Below are 11,238 nucleotides of genomic sequence, written 5' to 3' on the forward strand. Positions count from 1 at the left end.
GAAAAGGCCAATGGTGCGTGCGGTTTTATGTGTGGAAAACAAGTGAGCTGCCACTCCTTTAAGGACTGCATTCAACAACAGCTAAAGACAGCTGAAACGGCTTAGACATTTGTGTTTTAAAATCACAGTGTTTCATTTGGGAAGCAGCTTTTCACTTCATAATCATGCATATTTTATTAACTCAGCCAGTCAAATTTGGACTCTAAGAGCACCAGTCTGGACCCATTACACTACATTTTGGGCCCATCTAGGTTATGGCTTGGCACTAGGAGGAGACAGGAAAGTACTGAAAAGGTTGTGAATGTGCTCAATAAAAAGAAAAAACATTTCTCAACTATGGCTTAACATTGGCACTAGCCATTTCCACAGGCAGTTATTTACCCATCATGTGGGATACGCAACAAACAGATGTAAGCGACAAATCTTTTACAATATCCTTTTAGTGTTTGAGGCTCTCCTAGGATTATGCACAAGTTAGCAAGGAAATCCACTGCCAAAATTGTAATATTCTGCAACTGTCTATTATTTTACATTAATTTGAGCATTAAATTCTACTTGGTTTTTTGCAACTGACCATGAGATTTAAGCGTGCCAAAAAGGCAGAAAATAATAGCTGAAAATGTGAAGTTAGAAACATTCATCAATGCTGAATGTTTCTCAATGCCACTTACAGCTTTAAAAAGTTAATAGTGAAAGTTTCTGTATTGTGGAATTATTTGTATGTATGTGATTCTAAGTTCTTACATGTATCAAGTGCACACCGTGAAGTCTGACAAGCTTGTCAACGAGTAAAATCAAAACTTGACCTAAATCCAAGCATAACACATGAAACTGAAATCCAGCATAAATGTGAGCACTTCTGGAAAATGAAAATCTTTAGAAAAGAAATAACTGTGCATATGAGTAATTTACTGATCACTTACAGAAGCACACCCAGTGGTGAGTTCATGAGAGAAACAGGCAGTATATGTGGGGGTTTTCCATCATTTTCTGTAACTTGACTGATACAACATTCACCAATGGTACAATTTTATTGCAGATGTGCTAACTCGTGACAATTCCAGTGAGATAACATATTTAACAAGCAAGATAGAAATTTCAGATCAGCCCAAGTCTGTGGCAGTCAGACAATATCCCTTCGTGATCTCTCGTGAGGAACAGCAATGGGCAAAATGTGATAGGGAAGAAGCAGAATTTGCTGTGTACCTTCAACGGCCATTCCTCCTTTCATCCAACTATGATTGTGATTTTTGGGAAGAAAGAATCCAAGATAAAAGTTTAAGCACAGGACACTAGTTGCCTGCCTTCTGTGACCCATCTGCGTAATTTCTGTTCCTTCAGACTTACTTCTAGGTGAAGCTACAGCACACTGCTTGTTGAAAACATTTTTCATACCCTCTTCAGTGAGCTGACATCCTTTCCAATCACAGCTGCTCAGACAGGTCTTGCTGCTGTTCAACCTCAAAATGACTACTCTGCTTTCACACCATGCTAGGTCTTAAGAGACCATATGACACTGCAGTAGGAGACATCTCTATTTCAAAGAATTTAGCAAATCTCAAGTACTGAACACTGAAGGCTGAAATCCTTTTTAAACATCTTCCTATCTGGGTTTTTTCCACCTCATTTCAGCACCAGGCTATTTCAGCCATCACGCCAAACATCGCGTAGTCACCACTGCAGCACACCACTGCCTCACAGAACTTGTGGAAGAACTCTTACCATCTTATTTTTACAAAAAAAATCATAAACATATCATAACAGCAAAGCCTCTCTTTGGTTATCTAAAGACACACCACTGGATTTCTTGTAGTGAGACTAGATTTCTACTAGATGATCTTCAAAATCCCTTCTAACCCAAACCATTCTATCATTTTACTGTGAGACACTGATCTCAGAGGCGTGTGGACCAAATCTAGAGTATAGAAACATAACTCAGTATGTAAAATGCTGACTACTTCAATGTAGAGACAGAACATATTTATAAATTACATATTGAATATGACAAGGTATCATAATTTTAAAGAAGTATTTCTAGAAAATCGTCACTAGAAAGGGATCATAATATTTCACCTGGTTCTAGAAACAACAGGCTATGGCATTTTTTGGACTTAGAATCCATATGTCATCTCCAAAAATTACATTCCAGTGTCACCAACAGACTTGATATACTTTGCACATTTGAGTAGTAAAACCCCTACACCTAAACGGAGCAGCCCCTGCAACATCTGACTTGCAAGAGCAGTTGTACATCAAACTTGTCATCAACAGTCTGCCACCCAGGGAAAGGCTACAGCCAAATTGTAGCTGCTCTCAAAGCCTCACTCAGTATTACAAAGACTCCACGTGAAACTAATACTATTAAAACTCAAAAGAAAAGCCAGTGTTCTCACATGATATTTAGTAGGTCTCCAAAACTCTGCTGGTTTGTGCTGCTTTTTATGAGTTCCTATTTCACTTTACAAGACTATCAGCTCAATGTTAGGTTCCAATGACCCACAGTGCTGTCAGTAGCCTACCCATTTCATGATAGGCACTTTATCCATTCAAAATACTGTCCAGTGTAGACACTAAATAATATTTAATTTATACTCTACAAATATATACAAATATAAATATTTCATACAAACATAAGTAAAACTTACTTGAAGTCTCCTGAAAACACTCTAAACCCCAGTATATCGACACACTGCATAAACTACATATGTAGACACATTACATATGATAGCTTATTTCCAGTCATTTTAAAATATACTATTGAAAAATAGATACATATACACACAAATACACAAACAACTTTATAAATAACCTGCATATATAACCTACCTAGCAAACTTCCTTTTAAAAACTGTACTGAAGCCAGTCTTTCAAACCCAGGATTTATCTGCAGTTTAATGCCAAGAAGTCAGTTTGAGAATATAGGCTCTGAAAACACTTTTACTAAATAAAAGGTTTTAATGAAAAATATTTTAACAGGCCATTTGTGTGTTACCTTGTCTGTTCTATTAATAAGACTGAACTGTGTTCCATTTCAGTTCAAGTCTATCTGACACTACGATGGATTGAACAGCTACACCAAAGGATCGTTACAGCATGAAAGTCACTGATGACAATGCATCAACCCACACAGCTCTGTCCCAAAAAACCTGTTAATCATCACCAGCAATTTTCAAGCCCAAATGGTCCTTAGTAGAACCTGCTATTTGGAAATGAAAGAAAAAGGCATTTGATAACCAACTGTATTAGACTCTAATCTGTCTGCAAGATTGATACATGCTGCTTGCTGGGTAAAGCAGCACTTCCATTCTGCTTTTTAAAGGGTATGAGTTCAGAGGAGGCACTGGCAGCCTGCCCCTTCCTGTAATGCTGCACTTGACCTGTAATAGTGCCATTGGCAAATCGAACAGATGTTGGCACAAGGGTCATTGAATACAAATACTGATTTTGTATACATCCTTACTGTGATAGCTCTGTGTTAACTACTTCACTGTATAATGAGGTTTAACAAAAGTTTTTAGGATTTCTTTTTTCTTAATTTTTTCAAAGTCTTTCTGAAAGAATCTGATCCAAGGCTCATTCAGTTTCCGTAGATTCACAAGGTTCTGGATCAGGTCTGAGGTTACAATATAATCCCAAGCATATATTATTGTTCAGAACGAGGCAACTTCCTTTCAATCTATATCCTTTGAGAATTTAATTTTGATGGAAGAACTAAAATGCTGCAACTGCATCATGAATATAAACAGCACTGATGGTACAATGCAAGATTGCAGCTTTACTGCTAAACAAAGAAGAATCTGAAGCTGGAAGAATTATCTTCCTTAACCACTGATATAATAGAAACAAATCAAAGACTCAGCTGAACAACAGCACCATTCTTGATTTGCTTGTTACCAGTTTCAAAACATTTGTTGCATTATGAAAGCTCTTCAGCTCTTTGAAACAGTCTTAGATAAAACTGTAATGACTGGAACTGTTTCTACATTTAATTCCTGTGTAAAAGCGCGACTGAAAAATTTCAAGTCCTACCCCACTGAAAAGGAAGTTCAGCTTTCAATTGTTTTTAACTTAAACTAAAAATATGGAAATATAGTATCCCTGTGAAGATTATTTTGTGCTTTTTGTAACAGGAGTCAAGGGATATGATACAGTCTTACTTAACCACTTGTAAGGCTGAGGCACGGGTTTACAAGACAGACAATTTTCCCCACTTCCAACCAAGCAACCTATTTATTCTCTTTAATGTTCTGGTGAATGGGGTATCTGCATGAAGCAGTAAACCCAGCCAAAAACACACCCTTTTCTTCTTCTAGCTGATTTGAGACAAGATGTAGGAAACCACATAATTACAGGAAAAAAAGGAGAATGCGAAAATGTACACAGCTTCAAACAAACTCTTGACTTCTTTCCAGCCTTTCTGGATCAGGTCCGAGGTGACAGCTTACTCCCAAATATACATTACTGTTCAGAACAAGGCAGCTTCCTTTCAATCTATATTCTTTGAGAATGTAATTTTTGTTTTAAAGATCATTCCCAATCAGCTGTGCTTCCTGTCTTTTTCATTTACATTTGCAAGGATCACTTTATTTTCTCTCTGCTTGGTTCAGATGTTCGTTACCAGATCTTCCATTTACAGTTACGTTTATCCCTTTGGAGCTACAGAGTGCACAGCGCAAGTCAGGAAGCCCAAAAAGTAAAGGCTTTGAACTCCAAAGACCTTAAGCAACACAAAGATGTCAAGGTCAAGGGTGTGCTGTGATGCTTTCAAAGGTATAGAAGTAAAAAGAAGGAGCAAGACTGTAGAAATCAGAAGTGCCGGGTAGACTGCTAAGGAGCGGGGAAAACATGAATGGCACTGAAAGAGGGACTGGAGAAGAAAAGACAGGGAGAGACAACAGAGCATGAGGCAGTGAAATAAAGCAAGTCAACATGGAACGAGGATGGAAGCACGCTAATTATTTTTAAACATTTATTTTGGATGAGCACCTGTATTTTTGGCAGAACAAACCAAAATACCACGTATGTTTTTTGAAAGCTGTCCGAGATGGTTACCAAGAAGACTGATTACACGTGGTTAACTGTAAAATAAAATCCAGTTTAAACATAGTAACTTTTATTGACAGTAATGCCATTTCTAAGAAAGAAATTTAACCACCAAAATCTTAAAGTAATTTCTACCCTAAATGACAGAATTTTCCTGATAGGACCAAGTGAACCCAGTTATTCCATGATATAGGTCCACAAACATAATGCTCAACTTCACACAGCCATATGCAACGTGTAGAATAAACACAACTTGGAAGCAAAGCATAGACATGTCTGTTGCAGCCCTTCAGAAGGGCTTGAAAACAAACTGCTTTTTCTAGGGTAGGTGGGGAAAAAACAATATAATCAGTAAATTCTTACACGAGTAATTTCTGAAGAAGTGTAACAAATGTGCTCTAACTACAAAGTTACTTCAAACCCTTGGGTTGCTCTCAGCAAATGTCAGTGTTCACTTAAGCACCATCAGCCCGATTTTCAAAAGGAAGGAAATATAACTCCTCCATCCAACTTGCCTTCCAAAGCAGCAGCATGGGGAATGAATGCTTTGACATGAGATGAAGCAAGTTCTAAAACACGTTATCATTTACTTCTTCCTTTGAGTAAGTTACTTATTTTCCATACTTCCTCAGCCGTAAAAAAGAGAATGACAAATGAACTCTTCGGCATAAGGGAATTGCTACAGAACTGCAACTCAGGCTTTACCCAATTTGGAGAAAACCGTCTTTAATTAGCACACATACTAAGGCGTGACAGTATTTGCTGCTTTGACCCCAAATACCAGTGGCATTAATTTCTTTTCCTTCTTTCTGTATGTGCTACAATCCCTCAGCCTCCTTCTCTGTGAAAAATTATCTAGCTTGCGCTTTGCTCCCTCACAAACTACTACAAATTCCTCTTTTCCACTATTTCCTCTGTTACCTTGCCATCTTAGGAGAGTATTTTAAACTAACATCCTGTCCCTGAAACCTTCTCATGGTCAGCAGAAATCCCTCCTCTGGAGCCCAAAACGTTCATTCCTCAAAGCCGACTCCTCACATGCCTCTGATCAAGGCCCCACAACTGCACAAGGCGAGTTCATACCAGTTCTCACTTTCCCAGCCACCCTTTTGCAGTCTTTCACTACTTTCCTCCTGATTCCATTCTCAGTTCGTGTCTTTTTTCCCCACTACATTCCTCTACAGCCACCCATCCATGTGTATCAGACAATGCCAGTCACCTCTTTGAAACTGCATCCTCAATTTCCCAGTCTCTGGCCTACCTCCTGCAACTTCAGGGTCTCTAAACATATCTTCTACCCTGCCACATTCAGCATCTCTTCTTAAAGACAAGGAATACATGGAAGAAAAACTAAATTTCACCACCTGCTTTCAGCAAGCTCTTCACAAGACTAAACCTTTTCCTGATTTTCAGTCATCTCTTCTTTCACAGGCTTTTGCCAATTAATATCCATTATCAAAATCTGTATTTTCATTAACAGGACAACATCATCTAGTATGGCCAGGAATGGGCATTCATAATACATTAAAATCTTAGATACTGCTTTTAAATCTGTATTACTAACTTCTAGTTTTGAAACTTTTCCCTGAAAACAATTTTATATATTGTAAATATAAGGTATTATACAAGCACTGTATTTAAAAATCCCTCAAATAAGGTATTACACAAGCACTACTAATACACAGTTATTTCTCTACTGTAACTCTAAAGATGTGTAGAAAATAGCCATTTTTGACTGCAGATGAACACTTTTCACATAGAACTCTGCTAAGTGCTAACCACAGAAAACTGATCTCTTAGTCTACGTTAAATTGACACAATAAGATGATAATGAATTAAGGTTTGTAACTTTTGTTGCAGAAATCTATTACTGGCAGAACAATGGTACTTTGCAAACCCAAAGTTTAGGACAGCATCATCCTCTGGACTAGTGAAACTTTGTATAATAGCAATGTACTAGTAGCTAGTGAAAACTGATGTTATTTCTGAGCTCACTGAGAATGAATTATTTGGTGTAATAAGAACCATAAGATACAAACTTCAGAATAATCCACTAACTACAACACTCTTGTGAAGATGAACAACAGACTACCAGGTATTTAAATGTTTTTCCAAAGCTACAGTTTGAGGCACACACATGGACTTTCAGTCTCAAGATCTGAGTTCATCCACCACACCCCTGATAAGGGAAAAAGTTGATTGTTTCTAAGGCAGGCATTTATATTATACAGGAATTCCCCAGTCTTGATGCGTGAGAAGTAAATGGTGTTTATTTCAGTTAGCAAAGCATAAAGCTACAGTGGTGGCACAGTTGCCAATGTTAGTGTTCACCTGAAGAGCAACCTGCTATTACCTATTAAAAAAAGTGAAACAGAATTTGTATGACTTATTCTCCATGTGGTATTTGGACTTTGTAAATGGAATCCAGCTATTTCATGTATTAAGCTTCTAACAGTGGTGCGAGATAGGAAAACAGTAAGATTAAAAGCACTTTTCAACATAAACAGAAATACACAGAAATAAGGCATTATGTATTATATTTTAATTCTCAAAACATAGAAAGACAAAATGGTATTGAGATTAAAAAAGCTTGGATTGAATATTTCTCTAAATTTAAAACATTAACATTATACTTAGATTATTGTTGTCCTTGAACTTTATAAATTCATCTTCTAATACAACAAACGAATCAAAACCACACAAAACCCCCCAGTATCCATATGTTTGCATTTCCTACTACCAATGAAGTCAAGGAAGTTTTCACTGGTTTGCATTTGTTCTCAAGTTAGTTACTCTTAGGCTGTCATTCACAACCACAATATCGAATAGTCTAAGCTGGCTGCACAGCAAAACCACTGGTCTTGTTTTCAACAGATGTTAAAGAGAAGATTGAAATTAGCATTAGGTTTTGGTAAAAACTTACTGTTTCAAAACAGAATGTCACAACAAATTAGAAGTTCAAGGTTTGATGCTATCCCATTGACCATTCAACTGTAAAGATGGTCTTCTATAGGACAGTATAAACACATTAAAACAAAAACATGAGATCAGAACTATAATATTTCCAACTTTGTGTCTAGCTCCATAATTCAAGAATCATCTAAAAAGAACAGTTTCAACTATCCTGTGAGAAACAACTAATGAATTGTGAAAAAGGCTGTTTGAAATGCAGGTTATTTCCTAGTAGGAGCAATTTTTCTATTCTCCTACTCACATTGGAATTTTATTCTATCTAAAACACAGCTGAGCAAATCAAGGCAGTGATTTTAAGCCAGGACTGGTGCTGCAGAAAACAACCTTAAATACCACTCAGGACTACTGCTCTGACAACAGCCTATGCCTGTGTGGGGATGGGGGCAGCAGGGTTAGACACGAAACCTGACAGTCTGCAGAGAGATTCAGCAAGGAACTAAACACAGGGCTTCAGGAAAGGGGACTCCTAGCTTGTGTTTGCCTGAAGCACAAGAATCGGCAGTCCTAGTTTGCTGTGTTGATACAGCATAAATCTTCATAGAATCATAGAATGGTTTGGGTTGGAAAGGACCTTAACATCATCCAGTTCCAACACTCTTGCCATGGGCAGGGACGCCTCACACTAGACCATGTCACCCAAGGCTCTGTCCAACCTGGCCTTGAACACTGCCAGCGATGGAGCATTCACCACTTTTTTGGGCAACCCGTTCCAGTGCCTCACCACCCTCACTGTGAAGAACTTCTTCCTTAGATCTAACCTGAACTTCCCCTGTTTAAGTTTTAACCCATCACCCCTTGTCCTATCACTACAGTCCCTGGTGAAGAGTCCCTCTCCAGCATCCATGCAGGCTCTCTTCAGACACTGGAAGCTGCTCTGAGGTCTCCACGCAGCTTCTCTTGTCCTGGCTGAACAGCCCAAACTTTCTCAGCCTGTCTTTACTGTTTACAAAGGAAGGAAAAAAAAAAATAACACAGGGAGAAAAAAACAACCCGAAAACCACCCTACCACTTACAACTTTTAAAAGGTTTAACAATGAAAATGTTTTGGTTTTCCCCCCCCCCGCAAATAAAAATATTTTTATTAAGAAATGACAAGCTGAATAGTCAGTTGATGGATTCTCACCAGGAAGACACTAACATGAAATAGGCTACAGAAAATGAGATTTATTCACCTGATAACAGAAGGGAAGTTGGTATTAGTATTATTTTCAAGTAGCTGGCTTTGTAAGAAAGTCATCAAAAGGAAAGATTAAATCTTTCATCACATACAGAGACTTTAACATGTTTAACAATGCCATATATTACAAGAACATGAAAAGTAAATAAACAATTAAACCAGTTATGAACTTAAAATAGCAAAAAGCTTCTGAAAACCTGTCACAAACCCAAGCGTTGCTATAATTAGTGGAGGACAAGTCTAACAAGGTATCTGTAGAGAACCAGGAACACTGGGGCAATTCGGTTCAGCTGACACAACTCCTTAACATCTAAAGCGCACTCAGCAGTCTACAGTACCATATGTACAACGTGGATACAGACACTTACCTAACAAGCCTTTAAGTTAAGACTTGGATCTGCACTTGTCTATCCTAGATCTTTGCTGGAAAAGAAAATAAATCCCTGTGAAGAAGTTCCCTCATTGCCTTCCTCTGTACTGGGCTCCTCCTCTCTGTTGTCACATTTATTACCTCCACAGAAGCTCTAAAGTGTGGTTTCATCCTTTATTGGCTGAAGGAATATTTGGCATTTGGGGCTTACTCTGTTAGCCATCAAGTTCACTGAAATTAATTCTACCTCTGCACAAATATGGATGTGAAAAGGTGCTATTGCTGTCCAGAGGACAGCAGGGATCTGTGGTAGACATGAGGCCTTCATACTCAAAGAAGTCTCCAAAGAGCAAATGTAGGTGTATGGGCCAGCTGGCTCCCTCAGCTGTCAGCAAAAATGGGTATCCCTCTAAGATATTCCTCTAAGGAAAAAACCTTTGACAACATTAAAAGCCACCAGCTGTTCTACAGCTCCCAAACCATCCTGAAGGGTGAGAACCTCTGGAATAACATGCAGTTAGAATACATTTGTAATTAATTTTCTAAATAAATTCTGGGTTAGCATTTGTTTTGAAACTCTCCTGCAGTGTCAGTTCTCAGTGCACAAGGCCTCCTAACCCGATTTGCACAATTCCTTGGCTAGACAAAGAAGTCTGAAAGTTTCTCACACAACCAGTCCAACACTGGGATTTGGCTTTTCAGCTGAAGCCTGAGCAACAGTGTTTCCAAGAAGCATTGCAAAATATCGTGTAATAATGTAATTTTCCCAGAGGTAATTCTCTACAACTCTAAGTCAGTAGGTAAACACGTGGACAACATCCAGCCAAAGATACACTATACAAAAGGAAAGTTCAACACAAACATTTTCATCTTTGACTCATCATCATGCTTCACCCCTTACCAGAAATAACCAGTAACTCACAAAGGTAACCAACCATTCACTAAAATGCAATAGCTGAACACATTGTCTTAGTTAACACAACACTGTATCTATTCATAATAATTAAAATACATGCATTTTATAAAACATCTCTATTATACCTCTAAACATTACCTTTTCATGAATTTCTTGTGTAGATTGAGCATCACAAAATGCCACTGTGGCTACATCCTTCAGAATAGGCATTTCTACTGTACAATCCCTGCCATCCAGCAATGCTACCAAAGGGCGCGGGTGCATGGGCCCATTCATGATCGGAGGTCGAATGCCTACAAAGAAACAGAGAAGACTTGTTATTCAAGCCTTGAAAATGTAATAAAGAAAACATAGGTTATAGCTAGTCTGTTTATGCTGATGGCAGAAAAAGATTTCAAGGACTGAAGCTAGTAAAACAGGAACAAGTTTACAGTCAGCAATCAAGCAAAACCTAAGAAGACCTTAAAAGAAAACACCATGGAGGTTCAGGAGGCTGAACAATGGAAGATGGATAAAACCACCGAGGGAATAATATTTGTGTTTAAAGATATAACCTTATCGCACTATTAAGAAGTGTCTGTGTGATCTTATCCAAGGTTTATGTTTTGATTGGATTCCACACCTTTTGTGAGCTCTAGACAGAGTGAGAAATATCTTGTCCAGGCTTGCAAGAGTATGGCTTATGGAATATCATAAGCAATTCAGTGAGGATTTGTATATTCAATTTATATATATGATGATGATCTGCTGTGACTAAAA

At 38.1% G+C, this 11,238-nt stretch overlaps 1 protein-coding gene across 2 annotated transcripts in view; it reads right to left on the reverse strand.

The window, feature by feature from the left end:
• The window catches only part of CTBP1 (C-terminal binding protein 1), a 41,527-nt gene extending 30,755 nt beyond the window's left edge, over positions 1–10,772 (reverse strand). Inside the window, exon 1 of one of the 2 annotated variants that reach the window (XM_010018597.1) lies at positions 10,618–10,772. In XM_010018597.1, the coding sequence (XP_010016899.1) occupies positions 10,618–10,755 (138 nt within the window). In that variant the 5' untranslated portion in view covers positions 10,756–10,772. The remainder of the gene's footprint in view (positions 1–10,617) is intronic. The other variant, XM_010018605.1, reaches the window with a different exon arrangement.
• Positions 10,773–11,238: the final 466 nt, after the last annotated feature.

The sequence above is a fragment of the Nestor notabilis genome, unplaced genomic scaffold (assembly GCF_000696875.1).
Source record: "Nestor notabilis isolate BGI_N333 unplaced genomic scaffold, ASM69687v1 scaffold1230, whole genome shotgun sequence".
NCBI classification, from domain to species: Eukaryota; Metazoa; Chordata; class Aves; order Psittaciformes; family Psittacidae; genus Nestor; species Nestor notabilis.